The 18,003-nt window shown below is 37.2% G+C and overlaps 1 protein-coding gene across 4 annotated transcripts in view; it reads right to left on the reverse strand.

Annotated features, from left to right (window-relative positions):
• Positions 1-13,259, reverse strand: part of RTN4 (reticulon 4) — a 72,083-nt gene extending 58,824 nt beyond the window's left edge. The window contains exon 1 of one of the 4 annotated variants that reach the window (XM_032497558.1): positions 12,416-13,259. In XM_032497558.1, the coding sequence (XP_032353449.1) occupies positions 12,416-12,980 (565 nt within the window). In that variant the 5' untranslated portion in view covers positions 12,981-13,259. The remainder of the gene's footprint in view (positions 1-12,415) is intronic. The other 3 variants (XM_032497559.1, XM_032497560.1, XM_032497561.1) reach the window with 3 other exon arrangements.
• Positions 13,260-18,003: the final 4,744 nt, after the last annotated feature.

An 18,003-nucleotide genomic window follows, 5' to 3' on the forward strand; every position in this document is an offset into this window, starting at 1 on the left:
CACTTATCCTACAAAATCTAGATTGGCTATATTAATGTCAAAGTAGAGTCAAAGACAAGGAGTATTATCTTGAGATAACTAGAGATAAAGAGGGGAATTTGATAATGATAAAGAAGTAAATGGATATAATACTAAATAGATGTAACAACACTAAAGGTATATGGAAAAGGCGTAAAGGAAATACATGAAGCAAAAACCAAAGGGAGACAAGGACAAATCTATAAATTTTATTTTAAAATTTTAACAAAACTCTCAGTTAATTGATACACTAGACACACACACATATACACTAGTAAGTAAGGATTTAGACAATTTAGACAACACTCCAGTGAACTGTCTTTTATAGAGCATTACAACCAAAAACAGAATACACATTCTTCTCAAGTAACATGGAACATTCACCAAGATAAACCATACCCTAGCCTATAAAACAAATCTCAATAAATTTAAAAGGATTACAATCATACAGTGTATATTCTTTGACCACATGAATTAACTGAAATCAGTAAAACAGAAAAATTCTGGAAAATCTCCAAAAGTTTGGAAATTAAATATACAATTCTAAGTAACTCATGGATCAAAGAATATATCACAGGGGAAATTAAAGAATATTTTAAATCAAATGATAATGGAAATTTGCAGGATACAGCTAAATCAATGCTCTGAGAGAAATTTACAGCTCTAAATGCTTTTAGGAAAAAGGGTTAAATTCAAAATTTAAAGCTTCTATCTAAGGAAACTAGAAAAAGAACAAATTAAACCCAAATAATAGACAATAAATAACAGCAGAAACAAATGATACAGGAAAAAAATCAATCAAACTATAGAGAAAAATCAATGAAACCAAAACCTGGTTCATTAAAAGTTCAACAGAATTGATAATCCCTAAAATGATCGAGAAAAAGAGAGAAAAACAAGTATTGGAAATGAAAAAGAGACTACCACTATAAATCCTAAAAGCTTAAGAGATTATTATGAACAAGTTTATGTCAACATATTAGACAACTTAAGTGAGTGGACCAATTCCTATATGTCTACTCAAAAAGACGAAATAGACAAGTTCCTTGAAAGGTATACATTTCCAAAATTGACACAAGCAGAAACAGAGTATCTGAATAGTCCTATATCACTTAAAGAAAGTAAACTTGTAATTTAAAACCTTCTCCACAAAGAAACCTCCAAGGCCTGATGGCTCCACTAGTAAATTCTATAAACATCAAAGGACACTTACACAACTCTTTCAGTATATCAAGGGGCAAACACTTCCCAAAATGTTTTACAGACTTATGCACTAATACCATAACCAGACAAGGATGTTTTAAGAAAACAAAAATACAGAAAAGTATCTTTTACACATGCATGGAAAAATCTCTAACAAAATACTAGCAAATTGAACCCACCAATTCTTTAAAAGTATAATCATTACCAAGAGGGGCTTAATCCCAGGAATGCAAGGTTGAGTCAACATTCAAAACTGAACAATGAAATTTACCATATTAACAGCCTGAAAAAGAAGTCATATGACCATCTATCTCAATAGAGGCCAAAAGGCATATGATAAAATTCAACACTATTTCATAAAAATTTTCAGCAAACTGGGAATAGAAGAAAATTTTCTCAACCTAACAGTAAGAACATCTAGGAAATATATGCAGCTAACATCACACTTAAAAGTGAAAGACTAAACAAATTTTCCTCAAGATGTAGAATAAAGAAAGGAATCCACTTGCCTTCTCACCACATTTATGACATGAAGATGAGAAGGAAAAACTAAAACCATCTTACCTTGCAGACAACAGGACTGTGTGGTTAGAAAATCCCAATGGTAAACAAACAAACAAAAAACACCTACTAAATCCTACTAGAGCTAGTAAGTGAATTTAGGAAGGATGCAGGATAGATATGATTATACAAAAATCACTGTATTTCCATATAGTAGCAACAAACAAATGGAAAAAATTTTTAATTTAAATATCATTTACAGTAGTAACAAAAAAATACTTGAGTAAATTTAACAACAGAGGTACAAAATCTCTACACTGAACTATATAAAATGCTGTTGAGAGAAATCAAAGATCTAAAGAATAGAGAGAAACAGTGAGATATATCATGTACATGGATTGGAAGACTTAATATTGTTCAGTGTCAGGAAAGAGTTCCCTATGAGTTTCTTCTGTTTTTGCATATCCTGTGAGTAGAAAGACTGGGCACTGACTGCCTTTGTTTCTTATTATCTTTTTGAAGATGTATACAGTGAACAGCCTTGGAAATGAAGATAGCGTCCCCCTCTTAAGCAACAGTCAGGAAAATGTAAGATTTAGTTTAAGTTCAAGGTTCCTCTCCTATAATACAACCCACAGCAAGTTCAAGTGTCACTTGGCCTATTCCACGTTGCCTGATGGGAAACGGGGCTCAGGGAACCTGCACAAGAATATGTGATATTCCAGCTGTTACCATTGCTGTGGGTAATCAAGTTCTTTGACTCTGGCCCAGGAATCTGTATGTACTGCCAGTATCCATAAAACTATTCAGGCTAACTGGTTAGCTTGTTATATGGTAAAATCTCAAACCCTAAAATGTCATTTCTCCACACAGTAATCTCTAATCTCAATGCAATCCCAATCAAATCCCAGGAGGTATTTTGTAGAAATGAACAAGCCAATTCCAAAACATATAGAAATACAAAGGACCTAGAAAGGATGAAACAATTTTTAACAAGAAGATAAAACTTGGGATTAGTCACACTGATTTGAAGACTTACCATAGAGCTACAGTAATCAAAACAGTCTGGTGTTGGCATAAGGACAGACAGACAGATCAATAGAACAAAATACATGTACATAAATAGGCACACTTATGTGGTCAATTGATTTTTGACAAAGGCACCAAAGCAATTCAATAAAGACAGACAAATTATTTCAAAAAAATTCTGCTGGGAAAACTGGGTATCTATATGGAAAAAATACATAAATCTAGACCCATAACTCTTCCATAGGCAAAATTAATTCAAGATAGATCACAGATTCAAAAATAAAAGCTAAAATTGAAGCTTCTAGAAGAAAGCAGACTATCTTCACAACCCTGGAGTAGGCAAAGATGTCTTGGACAGCACACAGAAAGCATTAACCATAAAAGAAAATCCTGATAAATTAAAACTTCTTCAAAACTAAAAAATTATACTCATCAAAAGAAACCACCAATAAAAATAGGCAAGCTAGATTAGAATACATTCACAATCCACACATCTGGCAAAAGACTTTTATCCAGAATACAGAAAGAACTCCTGCAAATCAGTAAGGAAGACACACAACCCAATGTTAAGAATAGGAAAATTACGGGAAAATTTCACAAAAGAAAATATACAAATAGCCAATAGACATACAAAAATCCTCTAATTCATTAGTCATTAGGGAGATCTAAATTAAAACCACAATGAGAAAGAACTACATACACACTGAAGTGGCTCAAATTTAAAAGACTGATAACATCAAATGTTGGTGAGAATGTGAAGCCACTAGAACTCTCATGTTGCTTCTGGAAGTGGAAACACTGAAGAACAGTATGGCAATTTTTTATAAATATATACTGATCCTATGACCCAGCAATTCTACTCTCAGTTTATTCTTACTCAATTCCACTCTCCTTACCCAAAAGAAATGAAAATATATGTCCACAAAAAGGTCTGTACAAGGATGTTCACAGCATTTTTGGTTATAGTAGCCAGAAACTATATAATCCAAATGTCTATCAACAAGTGAATGAATAATTAAATTGTAGTATTTTCTTATAAACACTATTCAGTAGTAAAAAGGAATTACTGATACCAGCAACATCACTGATAAATCTCAAAAACATATTAAATGCAAGTAACCAGACATAAAAGAGTACATACTGTGTGACTCCATTCATACAATGCTCTATAATAGGCAAAACTAATCATGGTGAAAGAAATCATAACAGTGTGGTTCCCTGGACTGAGGGGTTTGGGGGAGGAGAGAATTGACTGCTAAGGGCCAAAGGGATCTTTCTGAGATGATGGAAATATGCTGTATCTTGACAGCAGTGTCGGTTAAATGAGCGGATGCACTCTAAAACCATTAAACTGTTAAAACTGAAGATCCATGCATTTTATTATGTGTAAATTATAGCTTAAGACTTTAAAATGAAAAAAGCATATGAGCATATATACATATAACTGAATCACTTTGCTGCACATCTGAAACTAACACACTATAAATCAATTATATTCAATAAAAAAAATTTTTTACAGCATATGAGCATTCCTCAAAAAATAAATTTCAGAGAAATAGAGGCTACAAGCAAGAAAGGGAGAACCCATAGATAGAGAGACTTGTAAAACAAATCAATCTATTGTAATATTTGGAATGTGACTTTTTCTTAATTGTTGAAAAAAAAAGACCACTTATGACATTCACTACATAATAGGAAATGTAAACACTGGCTGGATATTTGATGATGATTATTAAGTATTAACTTAATTATTGCTAAGTATGTTGGGGAAATATTTGATTGTAAGTATTGTTTTATTTTACAAAGGAGTACTTAACAGTTTGCACGATACATAATGAAATATCTATGAGGGTGTGGGATCGGCAGACTTGGCCATGGGTTGATGATTGCTGGGGCTAAAGGAGGTTTTATTCAGTATTCTGTCTTCCTTAATGTTTGAAATTTTTCATAGCAAAAAGTAAAAATTTACTTTTAAATCCCTCAGAAAAAAGAGATAAGGCAACACGCACATACTAAAATTCTATTATATTGAAGGAAATTTAACTACAATTCTACCCACAACTCTTAGCAGATCACTAAAGCATACATGTTTGATTCTATCAATGCTTACCTACAGCTCCTGCAACATGTTTCATTAACAAAATTTTAGTAAGAGAGACAACAGAAAACTTGGTGGAATAAGAGTGGGTAAATGAGAACGTATGTTGGAAGGTGGTAGTTTTTCAGTCCTTTTTCAAAAGTGATGTCTTATAGCCCTAATCTTTATAACAGATTTGTGTTGTATGGTATATATGGCCTATAAAATATAATGTAATAAAATATTTAATATTCTAAATTGTGATTTTCATAATTCACCATATATAAATAAGAGCATCTAATGAAGTTTTTATTGAATTGTTTGCATAAAAATTAATTTCTATAAAAAATTAAAATTTCAGAACTTGGCAAAATATAATTTTCTATAATTTAATAATGATGTTGATTAGCTGAGACTGAGAAGTTCTAAAGGATATTTATGAAAGGGATATATATGATAGCTTTAAGCATATTTAATAACCCCCTTTAGAACAAAGATGAAAAGAGTTATAAACAAGTAAATTCCCTTCTTTTCTGAGACCAAAGACTGCAGTAGGTTTAAAATGTTTAAATCTAGGATTTAAACCAGCTTCACCTAGGGCTGTCAGAACACTGAGATAAGTAACAATGGCACCTTTCAATCAGTCGTTTATAAGTCAGTATGTAAAGTTAGGAAGAGAAAAACTTTTTCTTCTCTTCACAAAGGCAGTTGACAGGTAGGTAAATATATGACTGTTCCTAGAGTACAACCATAAGACTCCTCTACATAAAATACTTCACGGCTAGGGACTTGTATTCTTTCCTTAATCTGCTACGTGTACCTCTCATAAGTACAATCTCTACTCATCTTTTTGTTCCCATATTCAGCCCTAAACCTGGTTAAAAAAAAGAGTATGCTAATTATTTCTTAACTAATATTGAATTGCCTAGGGACCACCATTACTACCAGACAATTGCCAAATCTGTTTCAACAAAACTTTATAAGCCTTCTTCATCTATGGTAAGAAATCTATCAACAAGAACAAGCCATTAAAGAAATAATGGGGGTTTTTTGAAACTAGAAGGCCACTAAATGAAGGATTCAGAGGCTGCTAAAATGGTAATCCAGTATTTAGCAGCTATCGCTCCTACTAAAGGAGTACAGACGTTTCTTCCTTTCTCAAAAGAAAATTTTTTTAAAAAGTCAAAAAGCAAGAAGACTTATCTTTCTTCACTTTTCTACCTATAACCAATTGAAAAGAGGGGGTCAAATATCTATTTAATCCATTATTTAAAGTATTTCATACTAAGCAGGCTATAATATTTAATACTTTTTTAAATCTATACTTCACATAATTATAAGCTAAATTTTTTTTAAAATACATGTTAAAATCCATGTGCTGTAAATGTATGTGTGTGTGTATATATATACATATATCAATGCTAAAAATTTATCAACCCTCCTCTAAATTGATCTATAAATGTAATATAACCTCACTGTAATTCCAACAGAAGGCGAGACGGGATTAGATAAACAAACTTTAAAGATCAGACAGAAAATACATACTTGGGTAGCCAGGAAAAATAATTTTGGAAAAGCCTGATCAGCTAGTATTTTATTTAAAAGTTGTAACAATTAAAACAGCTTGCTACTTATGCACGAGCAGCAGACAAATGGAACAAAAAATATTCACCCACACTACAAGTGTAAGGCAAAAGTGGTATTTCAAAACAATAAGGAAAAGATGGATGATTCAATGAATGGTATTGGGACAAATGGGAAAATATGTTGAAAAATAAAATTATTTCACTATTTTAATCTCTACAACAAAACAAACTGCAGAAGAATAATTAAATATTAAAATGAAATCATAAAAATCATAAAATTCTAGGAGAAAACATGAGAAAAATTTTTACAATCTTAGAGAAGGCCTTTTGAAGAATTATACAGAATTCTATGACTTTTATGATTCAAAGTCACAAAATAAAATGATAAATCTGACTAAATAAAAATCCCTGCACACAAAAAAATACCGAAAGTCAAAATACAAATAACGAAATCAGGAAAAAAGTTTTCAAAGCCTATGACAAAAGGCTAATTTCTTTGTAATAGATCAAGTGCTCCTACCTCTATAAGAACAAAAACCCAAAAGAATAAGCAAAAGTCGTGATCAGAAAAAATTTACTGGCACCTAAGCCTAGTAAAAAATTCTCTAAAATGTAAATTTAAAAAACCAATTTGCTAAACCATTCACCAGTTTACCTATATACAGCACTAGTAAAGGCATAAGGAAAAAGGTACTTTAACACACTATTGATGGGAAAATAGACTGGAACAACTCTTTGTAATACAGTTTGCCCTTATCAACATTTTAATGCACATATCCTTCAAATCAGTAATTCCATTTACGTAACTGTATGCTACAACACATACAACAGCATGTATTTCCAAACAAGTACATATGAGGATGGTCACAGCAACATTATTTAAAACAGAAAAAGCTGAAAAACTACTTAACCATCAGTAAGAGATTGATTAAATAAAATATGGTACACCCATATACCCGCTGTATGTGAATAAATAAATGCTTTAATTCCTAAGACTTGAGATTTTTATTGAGAGAAAATATTTTAACTCTGGAACTATACAGAATATGAATAAGGATTTATCTATAATATCTATTCATTCAACAAATATCTGAGTGCCTATGCCACATCTAACAGATTGTGCTCAGCAATGAAGATATGATGTTATACAGTCCTTTTCCTCAAGCAAAAAAGGTAATACAGCCCCTTTTCTCAAGAAGTACATAGTCTGGGGAACAGAAATAAGTAAACATAATACTGCCATATATATAGTATGATATATTTGATGATGTAAGAATATAGTGTTATGGGAACACCTGAATAAAGCAATGTAAAAATTAATCATCATCGTTCTAAGAAAAAAGTATCACTTTAAATGTGAAATTACCAATTCCTCCTTTAGAGTTGAAAAGAATGATGAGGCCATCAGTCTGAGATGACATTAGCATCAACAGAGCTGGGTCCTGCCATTTTGCATGCCTAGGTACCACATTAGCTAGCTACAAAGATCACACTCACCCATTTAAATACTGCTGAGGAATTATGGTTCTGCCCCTTACAGTTCCCATCCCTAGTGCTGTCACCCCCAGAGGGACTTTCTAGGGCCCATATTTAGAAACAGAAACAAAAAGTTTCAAACAATGTACTGTTAAGAATAGTGTATCTGCAACATTTACTTCTACTTAGAGATCCAAGGGAAAAAAATCAAGAAACATCATCTTTTTGGTTGGTACTTTTATCCTGGGCTAGCAAAATACCTGTGAAATGTGCCATTTAAATTGGGGCCTTGCATCAGCAGTGTTTCAAATAAACTGCTTTTAGGCATCTTATGAAATAAATATACATAAAATAGAGCCAATTTTTGGACAATAGAGAATACACTTTTTAGAAATGTTTTATATAATATAGCAAATTTCCAAGTTTACAGAAATACAGTGCTAAAACATCATGATTTCTAAATACTACTCCACATAACTAGGTATTAATCACGGTCTCTATATTCACCACTTTATTTTAAAAGGATTTGAGGAAGCTTGTGAGTTACTAAAAAGAACAATAAATTTAACAATGAGTCTCCTAGAAACCAATCTGATATGTAATTTACTTTATTCATAAGGAGCACGCCGCTTTTCCCAACTTCTATTCCTAGTCAGAAAAATAGAAATGGTTAACCACAGAAATTATTCAGAATCTAAATTCATCAGTTCTATTATTCCTTGTTTTCATTTTCTAGAAAACAATGGAAGGAGGAAGGGGAATGGATTAGCACATGTCATCTCTAGAGGCATCTACTTCCTGGGAGTGTCACATCACTATTTACTTGAACTTTATGTTAAGAACTGATATAAGATTCAAACCATACATTGCTCAAAATCTTTCAACATATCTAATATGTGCTCCTATGCCGATATAATCATATAATAAATGACTTTATAAAAGATTAATAATTTTTAATCCTTAAGCAGAAAGCTATACTTATGAGCAATATTCAATACAAATTTCCACCGCAACAGCAACTTTGGACAGTCTCTGAAATCGATTTAATAAGCACCAACATTCTTTTCTTTGTATTTACATCCATGGCCTCTAAGGCCTATCAATTCTTCTTTCATAAAACCTCTTCTTAATCTAACTATAGACATTCACAGCCAAAGAAATCATGCTTCCATTTTCACTGAATGAACTAGTAATGAACTAGTTCAGGCTCTATTCACCTCTCTCAGAACTACCGCAAAAGCTTTCTGAGTAGTTCCCCTGTTTTTTCTTTCAAACCTATCTTCAATATTTTCACCAATTCACTTTTCTAACACTGCTTTCATGATGCCATGCCTCAGTTCAATAATTTTTAGTGGCTTCCCAATGCCTAAAGCAGTAATTCAGGAGAAGCGTGAAAAATAATGAAATAACTTTGTATTCTGGAAACAACAACAAAAACATTTTTTGTTTCGTAAAATAAATTTCCAAAACCAAGGGCAACTGTGAATGGTAGAGCATGGATGAAAGCAGGATGATAAAAACCCTTAATTCGGCATTCAATACCCTTCAGAATCCTAATCTACCACACATTTTCAATCTTAATTAACACTGATTTAGAACATGTCCAGAGACCAGCTCAATGTCATCGTTAATGAATGTTTGCATTTCTCTCAACTCAATTTTTATCCAGTTGCCCTTGCATAGCCTCAAAGTCTAGGTTAACCAACCACCTTTTCACCCTGAAGCCAATGTTTCTCCATGAAAAATGATCAGCAGGCAAGAGTCTTCAGCCTCACTTCAGTTACTGCATTGCAATGGGGATGCTCCAAGTACAATAGCAAACAGCAAAATTATAACTTACCAAGTGATAGAAATTAGAGTTTACTCAAAAAATGGGTAAATAATGATGTTTAATACACAAGTGTCAGAGATCTACCATACTCAGTAACATAAACCCTCCTCCAGTCAGACTGACCTGTTTCCAATCACGCTCCGCACATTTCTCATTTTGCCTTTACTCACATCAGCCCTCTCGGCTTCTCTAAATTTAATTTTTGCTCCGAAATCCCAATATTATTATTTAAGGAGTATATTTCTAAAATAAATAACATTTTAAAAAGCCAAATTTTTTTACCATGGCCTGTTAGAGACCTCAAATGATCCAAGCGTGGCCCACCTCTCCACCCTCACCTTACACCACTCCCCTCCTAGTTTTTCTCCCTAGTCTTCTTCCTAGATTCTCAAGCTCCTTCCTACCTCAGGGCTTTTGCCTCCTAGGATCTTCTTGTAAATTTTCTTTCTCTGTAGCTCAAAACTCATCACCCCTCAGAAAGGCCTTTCTCAGTGTCACTCTATCTAAAAAGGTTCCCACACAGCTCAAGCATTTCCCACACCTTCATCCTGCTTATTTTGCTCGTAATACTTAACGCTACTGAGTTCCTTATTTATGTGCTTATTATCAGTACTGCCCCCATGGGGAGCACCTGTATCCTTCTTATTGCTATATCCTCATAGGCTAGAAGAGTGCCTATCTCTTTGTAGGTAATCAATAATCAGTTGAATGAACGAACAAACTCTGTTAAGAAACCTCGACTCACTGAAATGGCTTATCTGTCCAGACCATAATCACGATGTTCCTGCACTTACTAAAGGAAATGAAGTTTCCAAATAGGCATCATCAACACAGAATTAGGGACTATGCAAGATAGAGTGCCTGAATGGCAATACTGTCTCTCGTCTTCCAAACTTAGTACTCCAAAAGTCAGAATTCCAAGAGAATGCTGTCACCTTCTAAATCTTCACTGTTTCAAGAACAGAACCCCTTTCTTTGTTCCCATGCAGGAATACAAGATGACAAATGAGTATGCTCTTGTTAATCATTAAATTTTCCATTTGCAAATTTCTTATTACTTGGTATTTTTCTACCTCACCTTAGTTTCTCTAAAATGTGTTTTTTTACTCAGAAAAAGAAAAATTAAGTTACTCCTCATATTCTTTTATCTTTAGAATAGGAATTATTTTAAGTAATGCTTTGGGGTACGTCATTATCAAAACGTTATTCAGAAACATCATTATTGGCTTATTTTCCCCATTGTGGAGTAGTGGATTGAAGAAAAAATTTTTTCTTCTGTGATCTCAGATTTTCTTTTCCTAGAAAAATAACCATTTCTAAAATCCTACAAGGCCACGACAATTTCTTAGCAGGCTGTTACATTATCTGATTCTTGCTCTTTTATATATAAAGGTCGTACTGTTGGTGGGACACTTTCTATCCCAAAAGTAACAAACTACTTATTAATAATTTGCCAAGTAAGAGGAATCTTCAATCACTAACAAACTTGATTTTTTTCTCTTCCAAAGTAAACAATTTCCCAAGATGAAAAGGGTAGTAAAACAATGTTCCTAATAACATCCAATCAGGTACAGCTGAAAACAATGTTCCCAATAATATACAATCAGGTACAGGTGATACTCATGTGAATGAAAAGATGTGAAAACTACTTACAGACTGCAGATTTGTCTCTGCGGAACTAAAATATATTACTTCTAAGAAACAGTATTTCTAACCAATATATGAAAACGTCTGTCTCAAAACATTTCATTAAGTCTCATGGTAAATCTGCCACAAGTTCAACTGGTCTATTTCCCGGCAGGGAATCCACAAGTTTCCCCTTCTTTAAAAATGTCAACCATTTTGCCTTTTCTTTTTTTTCCCCTCTATGACTCAATTACGATGCATTAAGAGGCTAAACCTGTCCACCCTAACAGAGCCCCTGGTAGAACTGCGTCGCCTCGGAATACAATGCCCAGCTCTCAACTTCCCTGGCTCGGTTAAGCTGGTGAGGAGTCGCCACATCACAACCCTGGTAAGCTGGGCGGTGGCACGACTTCGCCAGAACTCGGCTTCCCAATTCTCCACGCGCCACACCAGTGGAGGCGCTCTCCCTTCACTGCAGTTGGGTCAATGTGGACGTTTTCCACTGGGCCGGCTCCCCACCAGCGCAAAGCGAGGGGGAGAGGAGGGAAGGAGATGAAGCCCATGCGGCCACCCAAGCCGAGGAAGGGGTGAGGAAGGGGGGCAGGGATGAATGCAGGCAGAACAGAAGCAAAACTGCATCTTTTCCCCAGGGGCAATCCAGCGGGCAGACAAAAGATTAGGGAGCCAAAGCCTTTCCATCCTTTTCCCGGAACCGAGCCAGCCCGATGAATCCACACTCCTAGCTCCTCCATACACACCCAGCTCCTGCAAGGGGTGGGTGCCTAACTTCTGGGACGCAATGGAACGGGGACAAGAGGAAAGGACCTGGGAGCCTCGGGGTGCACGTGTTCCCCAATACCCAGACAGACAATAAAGAGCAAGCCCAGGCTTCCTCTGCCGCCCCACCCAGCTCCCCGCGGCTCCCACCAGGGGGGAGCCTCTGCCCCGAGGTCCAGAGACAAAGCCCCCTCCGGGCGGAGAGGGACGCAGGGCCCGAGGCTATGGGGGCTGCACACAAAAGAGGGAGGGGCGCGAGGGGCGGCGCGAGGAGGAGGGTGCGGCACTCACCCACTGAGCCTGAGGAGCCCCTGCGCTTGGGCGCGGCTGGCGTAGAGGGGGGCGCGGCGGGGCCCGGAGCGGGCGGGGTCCACGCGGGCTCAGCCTGAGGGCTCACGCCCGCCGGGGGAGGCGGGGGAGGCCGGGCCGGAGGCTCATCGTCCTCGGGGAGCTTGGAGGGCGCGGCTGCGGCAGCGGAGGGTGGGGAGGGCGCGGGCACGGCCGACGACGCGGTGCTCGGGTCCCAAGACGGCTGCCGTTCCGGGGCGGCGAGGGGCGCGGCCGGCAGGGGCCCCCGCGGGGCCGGGGGCACGAAGTCATTGCCAAAGTCCAGCAGGGGAGCGCCGGCGGGGGCGGCGGCAGGGGGCACCGGGGCCGCCGAAAGCCCGGCGGCGGGCTTCCTTTCCAGCACCTCCAGCTCCTCCAAGTCTTCGTCCTCGTCCTCGTCTTCCTCCTCCTCCTCCTCTTCCTCTTCGTCCTCGGGCTCCCTCACGAACTGGTACTTGAACGCAGGCTGAGGCCGGGGCGGGCTGTCCGAGGACGAGGAGACCAGAGGCGACTGGTTCATGTCTTCCATGGCGGGCGGGTCGCTGATGCTGCTGCAGCTGCTGCCTCCGCGGAAGACTTCTCCTCAGAGCCGCTGGCGGTTGTGGGGGCTGGGGAGGATTGAGAGGGGCAGGCCCCAATGAGCCGAGGGACCTGCAGTGGCGACGGCTCTCGGAACAATGAGACTGCTCCTCCTGCCTCCGCGCCCGTGATGCGCCACCCGCCCCGTCCCCAGTTGCCGCCGCCACCGCCCAGACGAGCGAAGAAGACAGGCCAGCCGACTCCCCGCCCAGTTTGGCGTGACTCGCCCTCCCCACTCGGGAGAAGCACGGACTGGCGCGGGAGGGGGCGAACCAATCGGCTAAGGGATTTAGATGATGGGCAGCCAGACTGCCCAAAGGAAAGGAAAAACGACTAAAGTGGGTGGGTCTTACTGCACTTCCTCTCTCTTAGCGGCTGGGGTGGGCTCGATGGGCGGGGCTTGGAACTGGGAGCCCCACCCTGCGCCTTGAGTGGTTGCAGGTGGGACTGGGGTCTTGGCCTTGCACACAGCTGGAGGTCAGTCTGTGTAGTTAACTGTACTGGTAAAGCGAATCGGCAGCCTGCCTGCCTTGCGAAGTCAGAGAGGCTCCTGGCGGCCACCGGAAGGGCGTTATCTTGGAGACAGCGGGTGGAAACTTTCCTCCCAGGGAAGGAAAAAACCCAGAGTGGAGAAAGGTACTAAATAACGGCACTGAGGAGTAGGCCTTCAGGATTGAAGGATACATTAAATTTTATAAGATTTTGAAATAAAAGATTGTCTTTTTTTTCACAGATTCCTAAACCACCTCTTCACTACTACCATCACCACCTGAAAAGAAAGAAAATATTTGTTGACAGTTTTTAGGATCATTCCCAGTCTAAAATGCAGATCTGGATGAGGTAGGCAAAACAGCAGATCTAGAGACTGAGGCTGACCGAAAGACTGCTCATCTCCTTCAAGGGGGTTTTAGGATCTGCCCGCTGCTGGACTCTTGGTAAGAGGATGAGTCACCCAAACAGGGAGGGGAGAGAGAAAAGTGGAAACAAAACGATGCCTTGGAAGGCAGATTTGATTCACTTCATATTTCAGTCACCTTAGGCTCATGAGTCAACATTTCGGATGATTCAGGCTTTCTGGGAGTCAGGAAGCCAAATGTATACTCATTTCTTTGCTATGCCAGTATGAGCATGATCCCCATTCCACTTTTCCCAGAACTGGAGAGTTTAAAGAAAGTAGTTGCAGAACATTTAAGTATCAGCATCCAGAGATTTAGAGAACCCTTTTATCTTTTTGATATACCTTCCAAAAATATTCCCTTCCTGCCTAATCTGGAGGCCCTGGAGAGAGGAGGATAGCTTGCTTTCAAGTTGCTCACAGTTCCATGCTGCACTGTTCCATGCTTTAGTTGTTGGCTACTCCTGGCTACTGAGTACTTGAAATGTGAGTAGTCTGAAATGAGATATGCTATAAGTTTAAAATGCACACTAGATTTTGAAAATCAGTACAAAAAATTTAAATATCTCAGTTTTTATATTGGTTACATATTGGAATTGATAATATTTTGGATATATTGAGAAAAGTGTAATATATTAATTAATTTCACTTGTTTCTTTTTACCTTTTAGTGCAGCATCTAGAAAATTTTAAACATACATAGCTTACACTTGATTTCTATTGGACAGTGCTAGCCTAAATGATTAAGAAATGTTGATCACCATGGGGAATCACAGGTTATTTAAGCAAATTCTCAGCTCCAACTAATTAATATTGCCCTGGGCTCAATTTGGGTATTAAAAATGAAAAGCAGGGGTTGAGGGGCAGGAGAAGGGACACACGTGGACTACAGGGGATTTTTAGGGCAGTGAAATTATTCTGTATGACACTGTGGTGATGGATACATGACATTATACATTTGGCAAAACTCAAAACTGTACACCACAAAGAGTGAACCCTAATGTAAACTGTGGACTTTAGTAAATAATTTATCAATATTGGTTCATCAGTTGTAACAAATATACCACACCAATGCAAGATGTTAGTTTTAGGGGAACTGGTTGAGGGGTGGGCATGGGAGTGTATGAGAACTCTCTTTTCTGTTCAATTTTCTGTAAATGTAAAACAAAGAAAGAAAATTTATTAACTTAAAAAAAAAAAGTAAAGGTAGAGCAAGATTCCCTGACAATGCTACTTGATGACATTAATCATCAACAATACATCCAAGACCTGACTTATCAATCCCAGAGATGAAGTGGCTTTATTTTTAGAAAATTTTTGTGAGTTTGTTTCTTTGTTTTTATTTAGAAGGGTTGGGAAGAGTAGGAAGAGAGAAGTATTAGTGTAGTATTAGCGTAGAATGTCAAACTAAAAAAAATTTTTTTTAAATAGATTCTTCAGTAACTAAAATAGTCATGTTTCAAGTATTTGTCCAGTATTTGTCAAAATTACCAAAAACATACATGATTTTCAACTAAGTCCATACACATACAAAAATATACTAGCAAAATTTTATGGTCTGAACTTTTCCTATTAAATCACAGTTTAACCATCAGCAGTTCAGTCTTCCCCATACTGTTTTCCTACTGTGATTGTTCTGAAACTCCTTAATGGAAAGTTTCACAGGGTTTTCATATATTATTTGTAAGCTGCTTATATGATATTTCTGCATTCTGTATCTGTGTACTTACTATTACTAAAATAGTCACAAGGGAATATCTTTATTAAAAGTGTCTTAAAGGGTGATTACAGAAAAGTGGTAGATTTACAACTTTAATAGTAAATAGCATTAAATATTAAGGCAATAATGTAAGCACTTTTCTCTGACACAGAAGAAAAATAGGAATTTTATATTACTGGGGGAAGGGTATAGTTCAGTGGTACAGTGCCTGCCCAGCAAGCACGAGGTCCTGGGTTCAATCCCCAGTACCTCCATTTAAAAATAAATAAATAAGTAAATAAATAAACAAACAAATAAAAAAAACTTAATTACCTCCTGCCTAAAAAAAAATTTAAAAAGAATTTTAAATTACTGATCTCAGTGACTCCTAAAAAATTAAGTATTGGGGTTTTTTTTATTGAAGTATAGTTGATTTACAATGTTTCAGGTGTACAGCAAACTGATACAGTTATACATATATATGTATATATTTTTTGTCAGATTATTTTCCATTGTAGGTTATTACAAGATATTGAATATAGTTCCCTGTGCTATACAGTAGGCTCCTGTTGTTTATCTACTTTGTATTAGTTGTGTGTATCTGTTAATCCCAAATTCCCAAATTATCCCTCCCCACCAACCCCCTGCTTTTCCCTTCGGTAACCATAACTTTGTTTTCTATGTCTAGGAGTCTATTCGTTTCGTAAATAAGTTCCTTTGTATCCCTTTTTTAGATTCCACACATAAGTAATATCATATATTTGTCTTTCTCCATCTGACTTATTTCACTTAGTGATAATATCTAGATTTATCCATGTTGCTGCAAAAAAAAAATAATAAGTATTTGATGGATGAGTAAGAGTAAAGAGTTTATCTAGTGTTTATAAAATGGTCAAGAGAGCATAAGGAAAGGAGAATGTTGCTGCTTTACCAGAATTAAAACTAGAGTTGTAAATATTCACTGTCACTAACAAGAACATTCTGGTGGGCATTTGAAATGAGTTAAGGAAGAATATAATTCTAGATCATAGTAATAGTTAGAAAATAATTATTCAGTGAATTATCTTTGAAATTACTTTGCCAGATGTAGATTAAAGTTTCCAGTTACAATGGGTTAGTAACTGTTCTCTCTTAGAACACAATAAGAGATCCATAGAGCCCATGGAATCAGAATCTCAGAGTTGGAAGGACTTTGGGAGGCCAGCTTGACCAATCTCCCTCCTATTACAAGAATTCCATACAGAAGGTTTTTTAAACTTAGTCATCTGTGGTAGATTTAAAAATGGCCACAAATTCTGCAACAACACCCATCAATAGGTCAGATCAATTTCCCCATCTCTTTAGATCTGGCCTTATGACTTTTTTGACTGATAGGATGCGCTGGAAATGACATCCAAGCCTATTAGGCAGAAGCATTACTGCTTCCACTCTCACTCTCTTGGAATGCTGAGGCCCAAGATGAGAGACATGGAGAGAAAGACCTAGCTGTCCCAACCCTAGAGCTGATGTCCCAGAAATGTGAGACCATCTTAGACTGTTCAGCCAACCTACAGAACCATGAAAAATAATGAATCGCTGTTCTAAACTACTACATTTTGGGGTGGTTCATTATGCAGTAAAAGCTAATTGAAACATCATCCATTTTGTGTTTTATTCATTCATACGTGAAATATTTATTGAGTATTTACTCTGCACCAAGCACTTTTCAAGACTCTGAAATACAGCACTGAACAAATCAGACACAGATGTCCTTGAACATTTTCAGTAGAGGGAGACTCACTACTTAGGGAAATAGCCCATTTTATACCTTACTGCAGAATGCTGAAATGACACCTAATCTGGACAAGAAGAGGTTAATTGTCCTTTCATCATGTATGCCCCCTGAAAGAGTTAAAAGCATGGGATGGGTGTCCTGCCTACATCCTGCAGGATATAAACTCAAGAGTAGGTTTAGCAACCATGGGAGAAGGGAGAGAGGTAGATTCCTGACAAATCTGTTTCAAAAGTTGTATATCACAGCTTTTTTGCCTGTTGAAAATGACTTGTGTTCAAGAGCACCAATGAATTACATTTAATCTTTATATTCAAAAAAGCCTGAAACAGCATTTTGGCACTCTTAAGAGAAAAATTAACAGCTTGCTATGTCATTGTCCCTACCATTTCTCTGGGATTTTAGACTTTATGAAATGTACCTTTTTGTGAAATGCAGTTCATGGTTCTAGTTAACACCTTGACTTATACTAGTTCATTCTGAAGTAAGGATAGAAATAGAAATAATATAAGATCAACATCTTTGGTCATGCTAATTATACACTGACAATTAGTGTTGTACCTAAAATTAAAATTTCAAGTTTGAAAGAGAATCATGCAAGGGAAAGTC

The sequence above is a fragment of the Camelus ferus genome, chromosome 15 (genome assembly GCF_009834535.1).
Source record: "Camelus ferus isolate YT-003-E chromosome 15, BCGSAC_Cfer_1.0, whole genome shotgun sequence".
Classification (NCBI taxonomy): domain Eukaryota; kingdom Metazoa; phylum Chordata; class Mammalia; order Artiodactyla; family Camelidae; genus Camelus; species Camelus ferus.